The sequence below is a fragment of the Carassius gibelio genome, chromosome B5 (assembly GCF_023724105.1).
Source record: "Carassius gibelio isolate Cgi1373 ecotype wild population from Czech Republic chromosome B5, carGib1.2-hapl.c, whole genome shotgun sequence".
NCBI lineage: Eukaryota > Metazoa > Chordata > Actinopteri > Cypriniformes > Cyprinidae > Carassius > Carassius gibelio.
Window position 1 is genome coordinate 32,960,863 of NC_068400.1, and position 24,618 is coordinate 32,985,480.

Here is a 24,618-nt window from a genome sequence, read left to right on the forward strand (position 1 = left end):
GATAAAGTCATTATTTTTGTTTTCATTGCGCACAAAATGTATAATCATAGCTTTGTAAAATGATTGTTGAACCACTAATGTCACATGGACTATTTTAACAATGTCCTCCTTTACATTTCTGGGCCTTCACTTGCGTTGCTATCTATACAGGGTTCAGAGAGCTCTCGGACTTCATTAAAAATATATTAATTTATGTACTGAGGAAGAACAAGTTTTATTGGCTTTTAATGATATGAGGGTGAGCAATTAATGACAGAATTTTCATTTTTGGGTGAACTATCCCATTAAGAAACCACACAGAATGATAAGGGTGTAAATTAGAGAATGCCATCAGAGAAAGACACTTGTTTTGCAATTAGTCTGCTATTTTTATTGTAGCCACTGGTTGAATAGCAAGGCGCTCTACACCTGATTGATCATTGGATCAGATTTCACTCAGAGCAACCTATTATTGGCCAAGAGACCACGTGACATCCCAAGGAGGCTCTTACCATGGCAGAAAACACAGCGTATGTGCCAGCTCTCTGGAACTGATAGACATGTTGCCTGGCAACAGGAACTGGAGGGACACGATATCATATGACTGTGTTTATTGCATGTATATGTGAGTATGAGTGTTACTTATAATAAGTTTTGATTGGAGGAAATAGCCATGCCATTACACAATCTAATATCTCCAATATTAACATTAATATTTATGATTTGATGAAGTCGGATTGTTATTATTATGGAGATATATTATAATCACTTGGGTTACATGAGCCTGTGAGAAGTGTGAATTTTACGGCTTTCTCAGGGTGTGATTAAGCACATCCTTATCATCTCGCCGTAGCATGCCTGAGTATGTGTCAAGAGCCTGTAAAACTGGTCTTTCTTTAACGTACTGAAAGTGAGTCGTTTTATCACAGGAATGTAAACACTCCTGTCCTCAGGATGAGAAGGTTTGTAACACTGTGTGTCACCGTGTGTGTTTACTCATGGTATTTCTGGTAGTTTTTGAGGGCAGGGTGCAGAATTTTTGGAATGGTTAAAAATAGACCATACATGGTTATTTGATATCCATTAAGGAATTACAGGAACAAGGTGAGAGGACGATGATTAAGAACGTAGGAGGAACTTCCATGAAAAATGAAAAGAGGACAAGAATAGAAGGCCTATGGCGGAGGTCTTTTTACATTTTTAGGTTTCACATCAGCTGCCAGAGTTTGCAGATAATGGTTAGGGTTGCCACGGCAACAGTGAAATAAAACGGAAAGTATCTTATGGGTCACGTATGGCTTTTACTTTCTGTCTTGGACACACACACACACACACACACACACAGAGAGAGACAGACACGACAAGATGATCTCAGCCTTTTCTGTACATTTATAGGGGCCCTTAATAAACACACACCCATTTAATACATTGTACAGACAAGTGCTGCCTGCCATATAAAGCTGCGCAGATATGAGAGAAGTGAGCTCCAAATAAGCCATGCTGTAATTAAAAGCTTCATTTCTTTACATAAAAGAGCAAAAAACTTAGTTCAGGATCATAAAAGCATGTATTGAAGTCATTTATGACAAGTCAGGAAAACTTGAATAATGCAAGAAGCTTTTATACGGTATCTCTCAAGAGGAAAAACTCTTGTCTTTATTTAGCCATGAATTTCACATTGTGAAAAAATCACTTGTACAAAATAATGTTAACCGCAGTGGTTGAGATAAAATAACAATACAATTCTCTAATACGACAAATACAGAAATTAAAAGAAAAATGACGCCCACAGAAACAACAGTACAGGCCAACATTGACAGTGCTTTAGCAATGCGTCTGTTCGTGAAGGCATACAGCTTTTAAGAGTTCTAAATGCACACAGGCGTATGAGTCACCTCTGAATCAGTCTTTCACTTCAGCAGGAGGAGAGCGGGAAGAAGGGAGGGCAAAGGAGCAAGAGGGAGAGAGGAGGGGAAACAAAACACTTGACTATTACTAGTTCAAATGGAGAGGGGGCAATGATTGTTGACCATTGCTGTGGCAACTGTGTTATGCGAGGGGGGACAGAACAGGGTTTTTGATTGGCTGGAGGTCAGAGTGTGCAGTGTTCTGTGAAAAGGTATTCTGGAATGGGGAAGGAGGGGGTAAAATATGAAGGGGGTGTAAGACCCTAAAGGCTAACCGAAACATTGTAAGCAAGAATTTCCTGGAGGGGATGAGAGGGTTTGTGGGAGGAATGCTTGCTACCGGTTTTCCTCTCTTAGGGCTTTCCTTCAACTTTGCCGTTGCTGTGCAATTGAACAGCATGGAATACTATATTCTATTTTTTAAAGCTATATAATTTGTTTGTAGCATGTAGAGCAGTGTTGTCACGACAGCTATAGTGTAGCAAACGGCTAGCGGTGTTATACAACCTACCCGAACACTGTTGTTGCTTTGCAGTGAATATTAAAACAGACAGATCATCTTTACAAGAAGCACATTTGGCATCGACATGAAAGCACTATGGTCTTTGCCCTTATGTAGACATCACTGTTAGTTATTCCAAGACCTTTGGGATTCAGCTTTATCATAACAAACACCATTTTGTTCATCATCATTAAATTTGCCCAATGAAATCATCACTTTTTACGTCACAGGCTGTAGCAACCAACATCCACTCTTAAAAAGGTTTTGTATTGAGGTCCTTTAATATTTAGATTATTAAAATGTTCTTCATACTAACACTGCGTCTACATAGTTCGCCGTCTACAATTAACAATAAAAAAAAAAAAAGAAGTTCCGAATCCATTTGTACTGATGTCAGAAATAGCACAAGCATTTGGAGTGTGTCAGAAATATAAAGGTGCGTACGTTTATAGTCTGTCATGTCACAATAACTGAAGACAGCATTGCGGTTTATAATGGGCTCTCTCTGCTTTTGTTGTAACACATCATTCATATCTAGTGTAAATAAGATTCTTGGAAAAATGTATCCATTGAAAAGTTCTTTGAAGAACCCAAAATGGTTCGTCTATGGCATCACTGGGAAAAATCCTTTTTGGAATCTTTGTTTTTAAGAGTGCATCCAGCAAGGTGACTGAGACAGATTCCTAATCCAATCATAATGTTAACAGCACTGCTGAACTATAAGGGACAGTCAAAGTTACAACATGCTGGTGACAGTTCACAATCCTCAGATAGCTCTACAGGACCCTTACAACCCAAAGATACCCGGTGTCAGGCTGAGTTTCAGTACGGACAGAGTGATGAATGCAGAGCAGAGTTACAGAGGGTGAATACTGGCCCCAGTTTGGCATGGGGTCACAGGTCGAAAGCACTTGCTAAATTACCCTAATGTTCTAGTAAGCGAAACGTAATGCATTTTAGATGGAGGATTAAGGTCAATCTATATTGTAGAAGATATCAAACAGTTGAGAACCATCACCACTAGATGAATTGACCTTTGTTTTAAGCACATCTCAATTACTTAAAGAACTGTATTCATTTGGGTAAAATTGTAAGGCATGGTTCACCCAAAAATGACAATTTTGAGAGTGAGTACAAGATGACAATCATCATTTTTGGGGGAACTGGTCCTCCGTTTTGAAGAAAACTATGCCCCAAACTCTCAAAACAACTTCCCAACTCCCCCATGACCTGCTCACCCTGGGTAATCTGAACCTCTGACGTCATTCGGCCCATTCTTATTCCTGTCAATGACCTTTGACCTCCAAGCCTCCCTGTTTTTGATCAGATGAACAAGAGGCTCAAGAGTCCGCTGACCACTACAAATTCCACCTGCTCAGTCAAAATGACCTTCTGTAAATGTGCAAAAGAGCAGCAGGAACACAGAGCGTTTTGGGCCATGCGCGGTACAATAACCGGTCAACTTCTACACATCCAAATATATATGCAAGTAGAAAAATTAACAATAAATAAAAAAATATTGTTAATACACAATGGATCAAACAAAACAGACAGCTTTAAAAAAAAATCATAAATTAAGACTATTAATGTGTGAAGCCAGACAACCAGTTGTTTGCACTTTTTTTTCTGTGTCTTTTTTTTTACATTTACAGTTTCGTTGTTGTTGCCATAGAGACTGCATTCCCTCGCAGGGTGACGAAACGACTCTCACCTCTTTTCGCTCCCCCTCTTGTCGTTCACGTTTATGTGACTGTATGTGCTTAGAATAGTACAGGCAAAAAACAGCAAAACAGAAGAGTCTTGCACAGTTTAAATCTTGTGCGGGAGAAATGTCCTGATCTGCTGTCGGTCAGTCATCAGAAGCTGGAGGGACAGTGTTTGTTGGGGCTTTCTCAGATGGCATGCTCACGCTGTTTATTTCTGAGGGAGCGGGGGTATGATTGGGTGTTGAGTGGGGTCAGACGGACATGCTGGGACATGCCTCTCCCGCACTCACTTAGTCACAAACGCACAGCTGGCACGTGTACGTCGGGACACACTGTGCCCGTGTCCATTTTCACACCAAGCTGCTAAGGTCTGTTCAACAGGAACAGTTCAGCATCAGCCTGTCCTCCTCGTACAGACGTGTGAAGGACAAATACTTAAAAAACGCTTGCTCACATTTCCTTCTGTTCTTCTTGTGATGTTTATCAGTCCTTTAAGAGTCCACATCAGCCTTTCTTCAGAGCAAGGTCTATTTTTTAACATCAACATGGGAGAAAAGGTAGATACATATCAGGACATGAGGTACTTTTCCTGGAGGATCTTAACATCTCCAATCATGCGTTGAAACTCTTGTTGTTCTCCCAATCAAAAGCTTCCACTCATCCTTCATGCATTATACAAATTAAGACAGGCATACGGGTCTATTTTAGCTTGCATGGCATCAGCATTGTACAAAAACGGTCCGATTACACAAACGTGGGGGGACGAATATGATGATTATGCTGGTTACGATGAAAGCAGACTGGACTTCAGGGTGCGTTGCAGTTCTTTTGGTTTTCACGGTGAAGCCTAAGTTCTGACTCCCCACAAAATGAACGATGAGACATCACAAATGTACTTAAAACTTCCAAGGAGGAAAAAAAAAAAAAAGCTTTGCGAATGGACTTTGTACACAATATTTAGGTTAGCTCTTATGGGAGAAAATCTCTTCATAAAATTGCACAGGAAGCTTATAGCGTTTCTTCACAGTTGGAATCCAGTAGACAATATCGACAAATGGACACACAGAATTCTGCGGAAAGAGAAAACAAAAACAGATTAGTAATGTTATTTTCGAAAGCTAGACTAGAACTTCAAATTTTCGCCACACATTCACACACGCATTTCAGGAAAGAATAACATCTCACAAATATAATTTCAGATAATCGGTTCCTTATCTTTTCTTTTTTCCCCTCAAGAAAAAAAAAAAAAAAAAAAAAGAGAGAGAACCGGTCAGACCCTCACACCTGTTCAACAGCAAACACAAGGCGTTACAACACACACACACAGGCCTGAACTCTTTAAAATACTGCATACAGTCAGATAATTAACGGTATTAACGAAGGCACATTTAGAAACCTAGAGCACAACTGAATATAGTGCAACAAAGGTTTCCTCTTTTCTCCATTGTTGCATCAAATGCAACAGTATGTTTTTTCTCTTTGGTTTTGTCTGTACTTTCGTTTTACAGCCTTAAGCTTCCACAAAAGACCATATCCATTCTGAAGTCACGTATTCTCTCTCAGTGCCTCAAGCTTGAAATAAAGGAGACAGATGAAGTGGAGGTGATCATTTGAAAGCTGAAGTCCCCTAGAGCGACTAAATTAAGTCGTTAGTAGACATTTTCTCTCTCTTTTCCTTCCCAACTCCTACTTTCTTCTAAGTTCTGCATTCAGTTCATATAAATGACAGTAAAGGGCAGTAGAGCCCTACAGTTACAGTAGAATTGCTTGCCAATTAAAACCCACTCAAACAGAAGCCCAGCGGGACAGAGAGCGGGCAAAGCCAAATCCATCCCTCCATCGATCCCAGGGCCGGTTGAGTGTAGATTCTGCAGAGCTGCTTTTGAAAACAAAATGTTCGGCGAACTGTGACACTTCATCTAAGCAGCATGGAATTGACGGTGAATGAACACAGCTTAGGCTTAATGACCTCCCTCCACTCCCACACCCGCCAAACACAAGCCTGGCATAAACACACACACGCGTATGTGCAGCACACACACGCACAAGCGCAGCAAACAAACTAACTTTGTTTTTACCATGGTGGCTATCTTCCATTGATTTCTTTTTAATTTCATACCGAGCTAAGGACAAATATAATAATAACAACATTTCAACTATTACCCAAAATTTGGAACCACGTTGTACGTAAAAACATTTAATTTGTGCATCTCAAAATAGTCAACTATTTGACATTTCGATCCATCGCTATATGTTTTTAAAAAGATGCTCTCATTTTTGAGGATTATAACATCAAAGTTTGACAAAAAGAATCCCACAGCACAGATCATCTATTCAAACTGCTAAAGACTGAGGCTATTTGTTGTTGGCCATCTTTTGTGAAAAAGAAAATAACTGCACATACAGATATGTTGTTTGTCATTCTGTCTGTTCTGGTATAAAATATATACTTCAGCAAAGAACATCAATGAACCTTTGCAGAGTTCAACAGCACATTTGTACAAAAAAACAGTTTCACAGAGAGAGGGAAAACATAAGAGATAAAGAGAACAGTGTGTCTGTGTACGCAGGAAAGGGAGGATTCTCTGTAACCAGATGCATTCCCATGGGAGAAACATAGCAGGAGTTTGAGTGTGAGAAAACACAGTTGGAGAGAAAGAGCAAGACTGAAAATCTTTGTTTACCCTCCCTTATCCAGTCCTCCCCCTCTCCCCTCATCTCGGTCTTCTCTCTTCTCCCACTCCTCTGGCCAGCAGTGAGGCTCCTCATTGTGATAGGGAGGAAGCTTGCTTAGAACACTTCATGGTCTTTTAAATGCACAGGAATGGCTCAGTGAACAAAGGCAGGACCACCACTTTGAAATGAACTGCCCTGTCAAGGTGGGCGGCGTCTCACTCGCACATGGTCACAGAGACTTTAAAAGCGAAGCTTAATGACCAGTTCCAAAGGGTCAGGAATGGAATGAGTGCAAAGGAGTGCCTCAGTTTTTGATTTTCAGTGAGGAGGAAGTTAAGTTGGTGCTCGTTCTATTTAGTCTACTGTCCTGGAGTTTGAGTCTCTCTATCAGTAATTATGGGTTATTCTGTTCTTGCTGCAGTCAGACTGATTACCTGCCATGAAGGGAGAGGAGAAATTAATGTATAAAATATTAATTTCATTCTCCGAATATTAATTTCATTCTCTCAAAGAATAAATTGCTGAATATAAATGCCCCCCGCCCCATTTATTTCAACGGCCATTCTCATTAAAAAATTAAATAAAAATTTTTGCCCAAATGTTCTTATTTTCCATTCTTATTGCATCCAGATAGATTTTTGCATCTAAACTCACATCTCAATAAAGGATCTCAGCACACTGCAAAACATGGTGATCAGCAATGCAGAAACCATTTATGGAAAACAGCTATGACTCATATGAATTACATCATCTCATTTACTTATGCATGTTTTACTCTAAAGTTAAGCAATATGTGAGTCAAGCCAAAAGATTTCCTACTAGAAACCAAGTGACAGTGATTTATGATCTCTGAACTTACTTGGTTTTGTTTTAATAGACATCTTTATTTCATCAATGATTAACCAATCACAGGAGATACGTCTTACAGTTAGATCATAAAAGATTTAGTCAGACTTCAAACGTATTAGTCAATTTTTATTATCTACATAACGGGATTGTAGCACTGCTTTATCCAGCATGTACATGCAGGTGTGGTCATATTTGCAAAATTTCAAGAGAAATTTATACTATGTGCCACTCCTTTAAATAGAAAACAGTGGTGATGCACAATGTCTACTTCAATATTGATTATGCATTGTAGCATATGTTTACTGTACTTAGACAAAGTCTGTAGCTAAACGATGCAAAATTCTGCAATGGACAGAACTTTGCCCAGACTTCAAGCTAGCATGCTCCATGTTGTCAACACGCTGCTCATCCAAATTAAACAACTCACCTTTTCTTTCTGTCTTTTCTCTGAGCCCTACCTCCTCCCTTATTTGCCCTACCTCTCTTTCCTGCTTCTTCCACCCTTAGACAAATTTCCCCCTCAGGAACAATAAAAGTCTTCTATTCTGCTTCAATTACCCACGGTGCAACGCCCCTCACTGCATACTCATAACTCATTCAGCCCTACCGCAAGCTGCCTCCTCACAACAGAGGCACACAAACTCTGGATCTAAATTTTACATGTGAAGATTTGCATATGCCCACACACACACACTGAAATTCAGGTGTAACCCAACATCTTTCTCTGGTAGGTGTATGGAGCTTCAATCTCCAGCTCAAAGACCAAGGCTGAATTCTTCAAGCAAGGATGTACATTTTTTTCCTCCCTCACAGTCTGGAGACAGATCAGATACAGCAGAGTCTCCATATCAGCCAGACCAGACAGAGCGCTCACACACACACACACACACACACACACTGCATTGCTGGTTATATCCCTGCTGAGAAGTAGATACCAGAAAGCATGATGCCCTTTTCTGATGCAGTCCTGCGGTGACCGAAGCCTGTTTTCCTGGAGACTGAGCAAAGCTAAATAGCCACTATTTTTATGGACTCTCAGGAGACGTGACATCTGTAGCAACCTATTATAAAACATCCATTAATGCACCAGCTTTGAAAGTCATTGATTAAAGTGAAACGCTGAGATTAGTACACCTATACACAACAGACAAATCTCCTTACAGAATACAAGAAAAACAGCAAAAAAAAAAACTAGTAGTGAAGGAACAAGAGAGGACACAAAAAAAAGCACTGGGTAACTGTTAGACTGAAAAAAAAAGCTATCAGATTTTGCACATGAGCTATGTTGACCTGGTTGATATTCATAGCATGTTGCCTTGCCATTTCTTTCCTCTCTGCTTCCTGAGACAATCTAATTGTTCTGTCAATACTCAATTTGCCATTGCTTTGAAAAAGGATCTTTGTCAATGTATGCATGAGGCAGATCATGAGGGATAAATAATCTCTATATCCAAATGCAGTATGCATATGAACACACAAAGAGCCATGTAAAATGTGTCAATGTGTCCAGTACACTTTCAAAGAGGGAACGGTGTATGGCAACTACAACACTGGAATTTTTTTATTAAAAAAAAAAAAAAAAAAAAAAAAAAAGTTAAACATGTTCTGGGAAAAAAAACAGATTCACAAAATTAACTAACAAACGTTGTGAAATTCCCTTCGCGTTCCAAAGAAAAAATATCTTAAAATCTGTTGCAGTTCTTACAAACACTTGTGGACATTATGTAAACAACAATGTGATTTTCTGGATGAATGTCCACCATGAAATGAAAACTGATTCTAGCAATACATAAAGGGGCCAAATATACAGACAGGAATCTAGAAACTCTAGCCAATGATAAGCCAATAATTTTATGTCAAACCTGATAAATGTTAACTGATAAATACAAATGAATATTTCTATATTATTTTATCTAAATCGATTTGAAATAAATATGAGAGCAAATTTATCTGAAGGGCCATTTCATTTTAAATGAATTTAAACAGCACAACTTTATGACGTACAGTATGAAAATGGGATACCCTACTAGATTTTGACATTTGATTGATTACATTTTACAGTGTTTTTAAATTACTACTTTTAAAATATTCACTTTAAGATAAATACTGCCGATTAAATATTCTAGTATCATTAGATTACTGATATGGTACTACTATTCATTTAATAATTTTCTGTAATTAGACCAAAAAAAAAAAAAAAAAAAAAAAGTAACATGCTTGCTAAGCCTAGTAATTCTTTTTTTAGACTGCAAAACCTACCTCGTAGGAACAACAGGGTCACATGGGGAGAGCAGGCGTGCTTCAGGCTGGGAGGTGTTTCCAGGTGCTGACGAAGGCGGTGGGGATTAAGGAATATGGTACGGTAGTGATGCTGTTCCATGCATCCAGCGTGGGGTCATAACAGTCTAGGGTTTTGCAGCGCTGTGTACCAAAGTAGCCACCCACCACATAAAGTTTGTTTCCAGAGGCCACCGCTTGGCAGCTCATTCGTTTTGCCGTAACATCTCCAACTTTGGTCCACTGATAAGTCTCACTGCTGAATTTGTAAGCAGAGCAAGCAGAGAACTCTGTGTCGCCTCCCATTACAAAGATCTGGTTGCCGAGAACAGCAGCTGCAGTGTAGCGCCACGGCTGTGGACAGGATGCCGGGACTGCCCAGCGATTTTCGGAGGGATCGTAGCACTGAACTTTAGGCAGCTTGTCATGGGCCACACTTGTCCCACCGAAGGCGAATAACTTCAGCTTAACGCTGACGACAGCAGCATTGCTAACTCCTTCTCGCAGTGGTGCCACCATGCTCCACTTATTAGCAACTGGGTCAAACTGCTCTACCTGCTTCAAGGACACAGATGGTGATGCAGGCAGACAGCCAGTGGCAGCTGTGTGACCTCCAACGACGTACAGGCAGTGGCGTAACTCAGCGGAACCGTGACCGTAACGTGCGATCAGCATCGGAGCCGCTTTGGACCATTCTTCTTGTAATGTGTCATACACCCAGACGTCCTTAGACACACCGTTCTCTGAGCCCCGGCCCCCAGTCACATACACTTTGCAGCCAATGGCACAGGCGCTGAACTCTTTGCGTGGACTGGGGATGTCTGCCTTTGGAATGATCTCTTTGGCCTTCTGGTCCACCAGGTAGAGCTTGTCGCACATAAACGTGGGGCCACCCAACAAGAAAAGGGCATGGCTGGTCTTGCGGGGCCGGGCGCAAGGACTATTGACGACGCCGTCGTTTTGCAAGATGCGCAGTTTGCAGCGGATGGCCTCGTCCACCAGCTCTTTGCTTTTAGCCTGTGCAATGATGAGCTCCTCCGTAGAGACGTTCTCCATGAGGAAGATGGCAGGCAGGAGAGCCAGACGCACAGTACGGAGCAGCTCCGGAAGGTGACAGTGCCTCCTCTCAAGGTCATAGTTTACCCAGTTAAGCGCCGATTCGTAGACCAGACGCTCGTCCTCGGTTTCGAGCTCTTCGTGTGACAGCAGTTGGACCAGCATGTCCTTGGGCAGCTGGAGAAACTCTTCAGTCTTGCAGATAGCAGGGAAGTTACTGAGGCACATGCTCCAGGACAGCTGGAACAGCTGGGTGCACTGGTGAGCATCTGAGAGAAGCAGCATGCCCAGGCAGTTGGATGGGTGAAGGTTCTTCTCCAGGAACTCGGCACAAGCATCACGGATGTCCTGAAACTCCAGCATGTCACCGGCCTCAAGGAGAGACTCCGCGTTCTCCTCGTTTATTATCACCCTTGACGAATAGGCATAGTCCAGAAGGAGCTCCAATACCTAGACAATGCAGAGTAAGTGCAAAGTTAAATACACTTACAAAACTTTTTGCAGTCAAACGGTTATACGGGTTAATTTCCAAAAGGCCTGATTTTCAACTTGATGATAAACTCCAGAGCTACTCCAAGGTTTCAGTACTCTTCAATTAACAATGGGTTGTACATTCAAACCAGAGTAGCTGACAAAGACCAAATGTATTTGTTATCATGTACTCACCCTCATGTCATTTCAAACAATTATTAAAGCACAAAAGATGGTATTTTTAAGTTTTGTCCTACAAAGGGAGGAAATAAAGATTTTCCACAGAAGAAATCACACAGGTTTGGAACCTTATGAGGTGGGGTAAATAACAGAATTATTTTTTTGTGCTGAACGATCCCTTTCACACTCTTTGACTACTCTACAAATTCAAGCACTTCCACAGTACCTCTGGATGAATGGAGTCCCTGAAGTCCACTTCACTGTCCTGACTCTCTCTCAGCCCTCCGCTGAACATGGCTTCAAAGTAGCGGCTGCATGCGGCCAGCACAGCCCTGTGGCACGGGAAAGAGCGGCTTCCCGCGTGAAGCAGAACATCGGTGAAGAGTCTCTGCTGCCGAAGAGCATTCAGGTGCATTAGCACGCTGTCGGCATACGAGGACTTGTGGAACAGGTAGATGTTCATAGAGCCCGTGCTGGCACGAGACTTGCGGTTCTCGTGGACACAGACCGACATTTTCATTGAATCCTGAAAAAAAAAGGAGAAAAGTTGTTTTGTTTACCAAAGATGCAAGAATAAACACTGATCACAAATAACTTTTTCTACAGGGAATGTGCGCTAAACTTTTTAGACTTTTAAAATCACACTCAGGATGAAAGACAAAATATTTTATTAGCACCTCTGTACCCTATTGACAACTGGCATGTTGCTGTGGCTTGGATAGCCTCTGTTGTCCATTCTAGGAGCTGACTGACATTGTTTTGAACAATGATATGATCAGTATCAACACAATACACAAAGAGCATGCCAAACCTCAACATGAAGGCAGAGAAGATGATGTAATTCTGCAAACACAACATAAAAACCCACTGGAAGCCTCTCTAATGTCTAGCCGACTGGAATGCGAACAAATGCAAGGGAGTCTAATCATTGCCAGGTGTTTAAAAGGCAGAACGGATAGGGAGGGGGAAACTGATTGCAAAAAAAAAAAAAAAAAACTTTCAGAAGTAAACACCCCCGCCTGAAAATTCACAGTGGAAAAACGAACAAAGAGTGGAGAACCAGGCACAGAGTCAACACCAAGTGTGTCAATGTCACCGACTGCCATCTGGTCGCCTATATAGTGCACATTCAAATCCAATCAGTCTGAATTTCCATGTAACCGATCCACGCCCTCCGGTCCCTGCTGGCTGTCAACATCCCTCCGAGGAGAATTTAATCGTGTTTCCACTAATGTTGTGCAGAGGCTAAATGTAGTTGCGAACATGGCTAAATGCATTAAGGACACACAAGCAATGATGATGCATCACACCTGATATAATCCAATAATCCATTTATATTGGCCACAGCTGTGAAGTACAAGAGCCAGAAACCCTGTGCTGACATTGGCTATTAATTATTTTGCAACACAGCACTGAAGAATAGCAATGTGATGCGAAAGACATGTTTGATAGAACATAAAAAAATCAAGTAAGAGGTTACAATAAAGAGTGTAATGACAAATAAGGCTCTATTAAAAAAATGACAACTATAATAATTTATATACATTTCAAAAAGTTTCACATGCTATAACATAGAAATGTCCTATGAAATATGTACTAGAAACAACCTAAGGCAATTCAATACGTTATATTATTACCTGTTCAGGAGGAATGAGGACTTCAGTTCCGTGTGCTTTGGCCCTCAAACATGCCACAAAGCGGCGCGTGCAGAGTCACAATACTGGCGGCGTTTAACGCTCTGGCAACGGCGTCCGATGTCGCGTGGATAAACCACAAAATAAACAAATGAAGGATATTTGAATCCACTTGCTTTTAACGTAAGAAACCAGCCTAGAAATACAGTTTGGTCTGCTGTTGCTGAATTACATAGACAACTGCAGTTCCTCTATCTTTATGACTACTGTTCACAACTACATTCGTTCGTATCGTCACACAGCAGCTCCGCCACCGCGTGTGTGTGTGTGTGTGTGTGTGTCTGTGCAAGTCTCCATAGTGAACATCTGACGGGTGTGAACAGCTTTAAGAGGACGAAGAAAGAGAGGCGGAGCGCTACTGCTCTTTAGGAGAATGTGGGAGGAGACAGAGCCACGAACTGGCGTGGAAAGAGATAAGGAGATTGTGGCGGGGATATTAATCGAAAAATAAAGGAATTTTACTATGCTGCATATCACCAAGGAGTTTGTGTGTATCAAAGTATTCAAAGTCTCTGTATACATTACTGTATATTTCGCAAATAACTGACCTTTTAGAAGTGCTGATTAAGAATCATCCTACCTGGCAACTCCAGTGGCAATACTGTTTTTTCAAGTGAAAGTCATTTCAATCATATAGTCTATAAATTGTGCATTCAGCCTTAATTTTATTCCTCATTAGTCTTGAGATGCACTACCATGCACACACTGGTTAGTAGGTTCAGAGCTAGTTTTGAATTTAAATTCACGGAACAATGTCGCCCCCTGCTGAACAAAAGATGCACTTGCGTTGTCTGATTCATCCCTGTAAATGCCCTTGACATACTGTATGGAGGTGATTTGAATTTCTACCTTTTTAATGAAAAATATTTGTTATAATTATAATTATTATAAACAGATCAAACGGCGTTTACATAGAAAACCAGGAACTCTAACTATAACCATTCATTTCAGGGTTTGTACAACCTTTAGTGAGAGAAATTCAAGCAGTTTATTGTTACTTTCAAGCATTTCACACAAATGTTTTCCAGAACTTTAAAGCTCCAAAATGATCCAGTTTGAAGGTTATTTCTAATGGGATGACCAATATACACTGTGGTGAACAAACACTTTCAATTCACCATTATAACCTTGTAGATGGCAGCAGAGAAGCACTTATTGACTTATTAGTCATTCATTTATAGTTTTTCCTTTATATGTGGAAATGATAAAATAACAACTCATATTCGCTGAAGTTGTTGGTCAGTTCCAAGAGACTATAGAAGAATAATGGTACATTTACTTAGAGTACATTACATACATTTTCTACATAAAAATTAGATTTTCCACATTACTGTTGTGAATTAAATATATTTTGTAAGCTTCCCAACTCAAGCTTTACTGTCAAATGTATATAAACATGAAATAAACAAGAAATTAACATGTAATATTTTCAGTAACTGCACACATTAATGCAAAACTATATCAATTATCGTCTCAAATTAAATTAAATCACCTTAAAATTAAAAGAATATTGCACATTGTAATTTCTATGAGTTAAGTCCGTTATCGAATCACTTGTCAGTAATACATTTTAAATAGGTAAAATATGTGAATGATTGTATTGCAGGCTGGTTTAAGGTGTGCCCCTAAATTTTCTGCTTGTGTTCCTACATTTCTTTAGTCGGGGTCTTTACAATGCTCCCAGTAAAAATAGTTAGTCTGGAGCATTGCCACAAGGTAAAAAAAAAATACTGGTATTACTTGAAGGTCCCCATAATGTAGTGCTCAACACACACACACACACACACACACACACTATTTAGCTGTAGAAACCAGTTCTATATGATCTACTTATGCATACAATGGTTTGGGCAGCCCAGCTCTGAGTAGGTTTGATGGAATTGACAGTGTTCAGTGTTATTTTTCTCATAATTCTTAAAAAGAAACATCAACAGTTCACTTAAATATAAATATTCTGTTCTTTTCCTCATCCTGGTGTTGCTGTAATGTGCCCTTCTTTCTTCACCGTCCAAGACCAAGCAAAATATAGTGTTGATGAGGACAAGGATAGAGATCGCTCTGTCATGCTGATTGAGTTAGAATAACAGACTGGAAGCTTTTAAAGGAGGGTGGTGCTTGAAATCATTGCTCTTCCTCTGTTATATGGTTACCTGCAAGGAAATATGTGTAGATATCATTCCTTTGCACAAAAAGGTATTTACAGGCAAGGATAATGCTGCTAGTAAGATTGCACCTAAATCAATTATTTATTGGCTCACCAATAAATTTAAGAGGAGAGAGGTTCAACTGCTGTGAAGAGGGCTTCATGGTACCCAAGAAAGTCCACCAAGTGCCAGGAGCATCTCCTAAAATTTAATTAGCTGTGGGACCGGGGCACCAGCAGTGCAGAGCTTGTTTAGGAATGGCACAGTGAGGCCTAGACTTTTGAAGGATGGCCTGGTGTCAAGAAGGGCAGCAAAGAACCCACTTCTCTCCAGGAAAAACATCAGGGACAGACTGAAATTCTCCAAAAGGTACAGGGATTGGACTGCTGAGGGCTGGGGTAAAGTCATTTTCTCTGATGAATCCCCTTTCTGACTGTTTGGGGCATCCGGAATAAAGCTTGTCCGGAGAAGAAAAGGTGAGCGTCACCATCAGTCCTGTGTCATGCAGTCAGTAAACCATCCTGTGACCATTCATGTGTGGGGTTGCTTCTCAGCCAAGGGAGTGGCTCACCCTAAATTTAGCAAAATAACACAGCCATGAATAAAGAATGGTACAAAAACTTCCTCTGAGAGCAACTTCTCCCAACTATCTAAGTACAGTACAGTTTGTTAAAGAACAATGCCTTTTCCAGCATAATTGCACCTTGCCATAAGGCAAAAGTGATAACAAATTGGCTCTGGGAACAAAACATCAAAATATTGGGTCTATGGCCTTGAAAATCCCCAGACCTTAATCCCATTGAGAATTTGTGGTCAATCCTCAAGTGGCGGGTGGACAAACAAAAACCCACAAATTCTGACAAGCTCCAAGCATTGATTATGCCTGAATGGGCTGCCATAAGTCAGGATGTGGCCTGAAGTTGACTGACAGCATGTCAAGGCAGAGGTCTTCAAAAGAAGGGTCAACACAGCAAATACTGAGTCTTTGCATAAACTTATTGTAATTGTCAATAAAAGACTTTGACACGTATGGAATTCTTTTAATTAAACTTCAGTAGCTACCATAGTAACATCTGACAAAAAGATCTAAAAACACTGTAGCAGCAGATTGGTGTCAGTCTTAAAACCTTTGGCCACGGCTGTATATAAACTATTTTGTGCAGAAAAAAATCTTCAAACTAATTTTCTTTCTATCATAATTTCACACACACACACACACACACACACACACACACACACACACACATATATATATATATATATATATATATATATATATATATATACGAATATAAAGAATATCTAGTTGTTAGAACAACAACAAATATTGCTCTACAAAAAGTAGGTAAGTACATATTAATTACAAGTACATATCGGGAAATATGCCTTTTGATGCTAGTCTTGCTTTGTTAATGTTTTATTACGTGTTATGATTGAAACATATGCAGTCTTCTCCCTTTATAATCATAATACGTGTTGAAACCTGAAACAATTGTTTAGCTCATATCGTTTCCTTTGCCTGGGCCATTTTGTTTTGCAAGTTTAGCCTACATCTAATATTTGACCTTCTTCATTGTTTTTGGTACAGAGGTTTGATAATCTATGGTGTGGCGGTTTGGTAGGTCACATGACTTATGAGGTAAACACCGCCCCTGAGCTCAGAGCACAACATCCACACTCCTCCATTCAAACTGAAGCAGAAGTCAGCTGACCGCGCAGCGCTCAACACAGACATGTACTGCCTGCTCAAATGTGCGCCGCTGATTTTGGCTGTAGCCGTCTGCCATGGCTGGCTCTTCGGCGACTTTGTGGAAAAACAGAAGGAGCTGGATGAAATCTCTCTCTGGCCGCTACCGCAGAAATTTCAGTCGTCCGCCGTCGCCTTTAAACTCAGCCCCGCCAGGTTTCAGATCGTCCTCGCGAAACAGTCCTCCGCCGGACCGAGCTGCAGCATACTCGTGAATGCGTTTCGCAGGTAACTTAGCTGTACAATACCTATTCATATTTGTGCCGTTATTGTGTTATAAAAGAAGCTAATTTTTTAGCTTGAACAGGAAGTACGTTAGTGTCAGTAAAGTATGATCCATAAGCTCTGTGTACTCCGTGTCAAATATACAGCACTTAGCTTCAACTGACCTTTGCAGGTATTTTGAATACATGTTTGGTGACCTGAAGAAGCACGAGAAGAGCCGAAATAAAGTGTATGATTCAGATCTCGTTGAGCTTCAGGTATGGATCACATCAGCTGATCCGCAGTGTGACGGTTACCCGAGTCTGCAAACCGACGAGTCATGTGAGCTCTTTACCCTTCCTGTGATCCACAGCCACTTAACCTCAATGTAAAGTCTAATCCAATGAACTATCGGCAAATCCAGTAATTGACAGCTGCCCCTCGGAGGTGTAATCGGGTTAACGTACCTTACCTTGATCCTAGATCTCTTTTTAGATGTAGTAACATTTGACTCGTGCAAAAGTAATTTATAAACGTTTTTCTGCTTAATATTAAATGGAAACTGCATTATAAAAGCCAGTCACTTCTTGCTTGTGCAGTCAGATGTGTTGAGATTAAACTCAGATCATCTGTGTGGTCACTGTGGTGAATATTTTGGTTGTCCGTGTGAATTGTGTAAAGTTTTGCTCTCTTTGTGTAGATGAGCTGTCAGTTGATAAACCCTCTGCTGTGCTGAAAGCTGCTAATGTATGGGGAGCTTTGCGAGGTAAGCGAAACTCTACAATGGAGTTCTACAGTAAAGGCAGTAAACAAGCTCACATTTATATTTCCCTTTTGAACATATACACTACCATCAAAAGATCTATGGTCTGTCTTTTATTTTGTGAAGAATAAATTAATGCTTTTTTTAGTAGGGACACAATACACTGTTCAAAAGTGACAGTAAACATTTAAATTGTTTAAATATTTCTACAGCAGCAAACTGGCATATTAGAATGATTTTCTCAATATTACTGTTTTTACTGTATTTTAAGCTTGTTTCCTTTAAGAATGTTAAGTGATGTTTTAAACCTGGGTTTTGCGTAATCCTGCCCTAAGAGAAGAGATTGCAGTATTTATCATGTCTGTTTTATCTTAATTTCTGATTTAATCAGCGTGTAACTTCCTCATATGTTTATTGTTGTAAGGACTGGAAACATTCAGCCAGCTGGTCTATAAGGACGACTATGGAGCCGTAAGTTTGAAGTAGATTACCAAACTATTGGATTGTTGTTTTTCTTTAGGGCTTTAAATGCCGATAAATTCCATCAGCCTTTTTTGGTCTTCTCAACAGAACAACATTAATAAGACCGAGATCTCCGATTTCCCACGGTTTGCCCATCGAGGGATCCTTCTGGACTCGTCTCGACACTTCCTGCCACTCAAAGTCATTTTGGCCAATCTGGTGAGCTAAAATCATTTGCTTTACAATGAAAGGCTTTACATTTAGTGGCATTTTTTAATTGGAAAAATAAGCAACGATTAATCGATTACTTTTTCACCAATTTCCCCATTAGAAGACTTACGTCAGCTAAATAGCTCAAGGAAGTTATTTTACTTATGAGACTGGAAAGTCAAGTTTTTTGATGTTTGTACACGACCGCAATCACAAGACAAGATGATTCCCATCACAATGCATGTTTGGAAATGTTTTTAATATATTTTTTTGGTTTTGAAATGCTTCTCGTCCCACAACGTAAAGTAATAAAATGTCTAATTTTCACAGGAAGCTATGGCGATGAACAAGTTTAATGTATTTCACTGGCACATTGTGGACGATCCGTCATTTCCTTATATGAGCCGTACCTTCCCTGACTTAAGTCAGAAGGTGAGTATTGATGAAGTACTTAACTTTGTTTTAGATTTAAGCTCTACTGCCTTACGCTGATTAAATGCATCTTTATGCAGAACATGATAAATATTGTAGATTTCAAACAGGTTGTTAGTGAATATTATCACTAAAGGGCGATGGCCAACATAATTTAGATAGGAGATCACAACTATGCATATCAAGCTATTGTATTGTTACACTGCTAAAATGCTTTTAAAATAGTTATGTTTGTGTATTTGCTGCATTGGAAGCGAAAGGTAAGTGATAAAGATTTACAAGAAAATGATGATAGTGCTGTATGACAAGTCAATTCAGTTTAATTTCCTTTAGTGTGGAAATGTCACCTCTAATCAAAAGAATTAGGTTGTAGAACTCAACTGCCACTGCTGAAATCTATCTGTAAAAGTGTTTGTCTTTGTGTGTTGATCATATTTTCCCTATTTCTTTGTGATTTACAGGGAGCCTATCACCCATTCACACATGTGTACACTCCATCTGACGTGAAGATGGTCATCGAGTTCGCCCGCATGAGGGGGATCCGAGTCATCCCTGAGTTTGACACCCCAGGACACACACAGTCATGGGGCAATGGTCAGTTGCTGGACAGCTTCATCATGTTTAGGGTTGGGATAACACTGCACAACTATTGAAATGTGAACAGAAAGAAATTACTTTTAAGCTGAAACAAACGCAGAGCTCGCAAAGGAACATGCCTTATTGCAGCCTTAAGTCATGTTTTGTTGGTTTCAGTAGTTCATATTTAATCTGCACTTACTGATTGATATGACAACTTGTTATCTCGCTCTGTCTCTTTCCCTTAGGCATTAAGGATCTGCTAACACCTTGTTACAGTGGCTCTAGTCCTTCAGGAACATTTGGACCAGTGAACCCCATCTTAAACTCCTCTTATGACTTCATGACACAGTTTTTTAAAGAGATTAGCACCGTCTTCCCTGATGCCTACATTCACTTGGGGGGAGATGAGGTCGACTTCAGTTGCTGGTAAGAAAAAAAAAAAGGAGCTTCTTACTCAATCGTCAATTATTAAACTACATTGTTTACCGCAATAATGTAATGCCAATAATCGTACCTTATATAACATTATTTTCTTCTATCAAATTCTTTGATTTAAAAGAAATAATAACCGTAACTATCACATAGCCTGATATGTAAGGGCATGTATTGTTTCTGTTTGCTTTACTTTGTGTTGATAGCTGTTAGTGTTAAAGACCATGCGTACATTCCACTTATCGTTTCCGTAGGAAGTCTAATCCTGATATTCAGACGTTTATGGCGCAGCAGGGCTTTGGCACAGACTACAGCAAACTGGAGTCTTTCTACATTCAAAGGTAAGAGCTTCACTATTGTCAGGAATACATTTATTGTCGTCTTGTGGTTTAAATTACTGATGATTATGAAGATAATTTTTTTCTCAGTAGAATGTAATTTTAAATGAAAATATGCATCAGAACACATTCTAACATTATGTATTATTCATTTTTGGAAAACAGATTACTTGATATTGTGACTGCTACCAAGAAAGGTTACATGGTGTGGCAGGAAGTGTTTGATAATGGGGTGAAGGTAAGGCTCATCTCTTCTGTGCTGATGGGCTCATCCTGTTGGGAAGTAATGTACATCAATAAATGTTATATCAGTCTTCCTTACTTTAACCACCTTTCATAAAAAAAAATAAGACACATTCTTTCAGGTCCAAAATGCTTTGTGTCTTCAAATCAAAGCCTAGTCTACCTTTCTTTAACCGCCTTAATAACAAATAGCTAGACTTGCATGCTTTGCCTTTTCACAAGCCGCTGCGAGCATACCACTTAATTGCTGTTTTAACTGCTTGCATGTAGATGCATGATTGCCCAATGATAACGCATTTGCCCCCCCCAAAAAACCATTTGATTAGAGCACATAATGTGCTTTATGCATGTTCCAGCTGAAGGATGATACTGTGGTGGAGGTGTGGATTGGGAACAAGATGGAGGAGGAGCTACAGAATGTGACTGGGGCAGGATTTACAACCATTCTTTCTGCCCCTTGGTACCTGGACTACATTAGCTATGGACAGGACTGGCAACGCTACTACAAAGTTGAGCCACTCAATTTCCCTGGTCAGTTTCTTCAGTCCAACTCTTAATTTTGTTTATTTTAGCACCACCAGTTTACTAATCTAGTGGTTTCAAACATAGAAACCATAGGTGTTAAGTGTTTACACATGTACTTACCATTAAATTATGTGTGATGGGTTTGACATGTCATGTTGGCAATTTAGGGTTAACAAAGTCAGATTTTTTATTAAATATGGTTACTATTAGTAACCTTTTCAATCACTGTACCTTTTAATTACATTTTAACCTTTTTCTTGCCTTGAAAATAGCATGGACAAGTTGGCATAGTGTTGAATCACAAACAAGCTTGGGGGTTGAGTCTTTGGTCTACATAGAAATGGTTTATTGAGAGACACCTGCATTTTAATAGAGGACAAATGCGCTCGTCATTGAACGTATATTAATAATTATATAGGATTTCCTGTAATATTTGCATTAATGGAGTGTATAGTTGTCATCCTGTCAGTCTGAGTGTTTGACCACTCCTGATCTACTCTGACCTCCTGCCACATCTCGAGGTCAGTTGTTGTAGACACTGAAACCACATATTCCTGAATGCTTTGGAAAGCTTGCATTCCATCATGTCACTCTAAATACACGACCGCTCAAAAGTTTGGATCTTGTAAGAGGTTTAAAAAAGTATTTTGTATTTTGAATTAAAGCAGCATTGTTAATTGTCATGATCATTTAGAAGTCCTTGAATAAAGCATTTACTTTTTTCGGCAACATAAGTATCTTTAATATCACTTTTGACCTTAAAAACCATAGTGACCCCAAACTTTTGAATGGTCGTGTATGCTTTGCCATAATTCCTCCATCTTGCTACAGTCTTGTTTTCTATCTTGTTCTTCATAGATGTTACTGTATAGATTAATTATTAACTGTTGTCAGTTTTAGAGGTAATAACTAATGATCTAATGAGAAAGCAGACATGAGTCACTGAGCATCTGACCTTCCAAGAAAATATGACCCTAGATGGATCTATTTCTCTGGACTACATTCAAGATCTAATGTATTACAATTTTTGATGTAGTGTGGACATTTTTAACCTATTATTTATAATAGGTTATTGATATTATATTGATAACCAATAATTATTTTCCATATTCTATATTTTTAAAACAGTTCAAATCTTTCATGACAACTACTAACGACTAGATCTGCATAAATGTGACAAAGTAAATTTGAAAGCAGCATGAGAAGCCTCACAGACACCTTAAATGGAGTCCAGAGGGATTTTTCCCCACGTTGACATGTTCGTTTGCGAGTTCTACATGCGTCTGTATGTGTACACATTTAGCTGAAAGCCGACACACAGATCCATGTGTGGAAAGAAAGGCCGCAGTACCAGGATGAGATGGCGAAGGTAACAGCGGCTGGTTTCAATGCTCTGCTCTCCACACCCTGGTACCTCAACCGCATCAGCTACGGCCAAGACTGGGTGAACGTTTACAAAGCAGACCCCCAAAATTTCACTGGTGTGTGTGTGTCATCCACAGATACAGTCTATGGGCCTCTGTTTCTTTTTGACTTCTTGTGTTTCTCCCAAATTTGCACAACATCTTAAGGTGTACAGTAAAAAACTGACTGTTAAGTAACTTTAAAAAGCACTGATTATTATACAACACATGATTTTCTGACCTATGTTGGGAGTTGACCTCTTACACGAGTTGAAAAGTCTGTTTTTGGATGGTTAATTGTCTTGTTTACTGTGATCAAGGTTGGTACAAATAGTTTTAGGTTCTGAAAGTCACCTGCACTGATTCAAAGGCAACATGTTTAAATGGTAGAGGTGGCATGTGATTGTAGTGTCATTTAACCCAGATATTCTCATGTCTTTAAATTAACGAGGAAGCTCTGTCATAGCAATGGCATTGTTAGGAACTCCTTGTCATTTGGATATGCAAACAAACATGCTTGTCATGTGACCATGGCACTTTGGACAGACTGACATTTATAAGTATTCAGTCACGAGTCAGTTTAAATTGTTTGCTTTGTCTGCAGGTATTCAGATGTTTGGTATAGGATCAGACTCAAACAGGATCAACCCTTTACTTTGAGGGACAGCTTTTTGTACAACCTTGAATTAATTGTTTTGCTGTTGTTTATAACTTGTGATGGATAATTTACCACAGGCACAGATGCACAGAAGAAGCTGGTGATTGGTGGAGAGGCTTGTCTTTGGGGAGAGTATGTGGATGCTACCAACCTCACTCCTCGACTCTGGTATTATATATATATTACTCAACTGTACCATCTATCTCCTGTCTTGTAATATGTAAAACATAAAAGCTAAATAAACAAGTATTTATTTACTTGTGCCATTGCAGGCCAAGAGCCAGTGCTGTTGCTGAGAGGTTATGGAGTGATAAAAGTGTGACAGACGTGGGTAGTGCCTATAATCGTCTGGCCCAGCATCGCTGCCGCATGGTCAGGTGAGTTAAAATATGACAGTGGCAAATTCATTAATGCAATCTTCAACTTATTGTTTGATTAATAAATAATACAACATGCAGTTCCATTGATCTATTTTATGTGTAAGAATCCAAATGCTTAAGAGTGGAGTAACCTCACTAATCTCTGATGCCATTGATTTTTGTTTATTTATAGATATATATATATTTTTTTACAATATTTCTAATTATTTTTAAGGCCATCTGTTTTGGGTTAATTGGGAAGATTTTGAAAATGTTAAAAGTACTCGGTACAGTCTTTGTACAAATAATTAAATTTGCTTTTGCATATAAAATTTGCACAGGCATATTGTTGTATGTTTCACTGTTGAAAGTGAGATTTTCTCCTCTTTCCCCATCAGGAGAGGCATACCTGCAGAACCTCTATTTGTTGGCCACTGCCGTCAGGAGTACATGGGCCTATGAAATTCAGCATTCAGTTCACAGTAGACAATTAAAGGGGAAAAAAATAACACTTTTTAAAAGATAAAACCATGTTAACTATTGCAGTAACTATGATTTGTAATTCTATGCCCTGAGGAAGTTATTGCCAGAACTTAACAGAATGTATTTTTTACTATGAAATGGACCGTTCTGGATTTCCTCTGTAGGCTTAAACTGTATTAAACTGTTAATTACTATTCTTGTGAATAAATTTTAAAGTTTTAAAGTTAAAATTAAAATTTTTGGAAACAAGATCTGCTTTTGAATTATTTCCCAAGGATAGGTGTGTCGTAAGGGTTTTATAAATTAAATATAAAAAAAAAAATGTATGCATTGTTCTCG

General features: G+C 39.4%; 2 protein-coding genes across 6 annotated transcripts; one reads left to right on the top strand and one right to left on the bottom strand.

Annotated features, from left to right (window-relative positions):
* Positions 1-1,597: 1,597 nt before the first annotated feature.
* LOC127958137 (ectoderm-neural cortex protein 1) lies at positions 1,598-13,595 on the bottom strand. Of its 4 annotated transcripts, XR_008153985.1 has the most exons (5): positions 13,241-13,595; positions 11,830-12,129; positions 9,879-11,402; positions 6,779-7,204; positions 1,598-5,164 (listed from the first exon to the last, which is right to left on the bottom strand). XR_008153985.1 is itself a non-coding variant. In XM_052556933.1 (4 exons), exons 2-3 carry the CDS (start codon positions 12,121-12,123, stop codon positions 9,921-9,923), a joined length of 1,776 nt encoding a protein of 591 aa, XP_052412893.1. In that variant the 5' UTR covers positions 12,124-12,129; positions 13,241-13,595; the 3' UTR covers positions 1,598-5,164; positions 9,879-9,920. The 4 variants fall into 4 exon arrangements, 3 of the variants coding, with proteins under 3 accessions (XP_052412893.1, XP_052412894.1, XP_052412895.1); XM_052556933.1 differs by lacking the exon at positions 6,779-7,204; XM_052556934.1 differs by lacking the exons at positions 6,779-7,204; positions 13,241-13,595 and adding an exon at positions 12,415-12,814.
* Positions 13,596-17,119: 3,524 nt separating this feature from the next.
* LOC127957931 (beta-hexosaminidase subunit beta) lies at positions 17,120-24,528 on the top strand. 2 transcript variants are annotated; one of them, XM_052556650.1, is made up of 14 exons: positions 17,120-17,416; positions 17,586-17,734; positions 18,093-18,158; positions 18,580-18,626; positions 18,726-18,836; positions 19,158-19,259; positions 19,721-19,853; positions 20,084-20,264; positions 20,525-20,611; positions 20,774-20,846; positions 21,208-21,382; positions 23,515-23,605; positions 23,710-23,814; positions 24,195-24,528. In XM_052556650.1, the coding sequence occupies exons 1-14, from the start codon at positions 17,175-17,177 to the stop codon at positions 24,256-24,258; spliced, it is 1,626 nt and encodes a 541-aa protein (XP_052412610.1). In that variant the 5' UTR covers positions 17,120-17,174; the 3' UTR covers positions 24,259-24,528. The 2 variants fall into 2 exon arrangements, with proteins under 2 accessions (XP_052412610.1, XP_052412609.1); XM_052556649.1 differs by lacking the exon at positions 21,208-21,382 and adding an exon at positions 22,680-22,857.
* Positions 24,529-24,618: the final 90 nt, after the last annotated feature.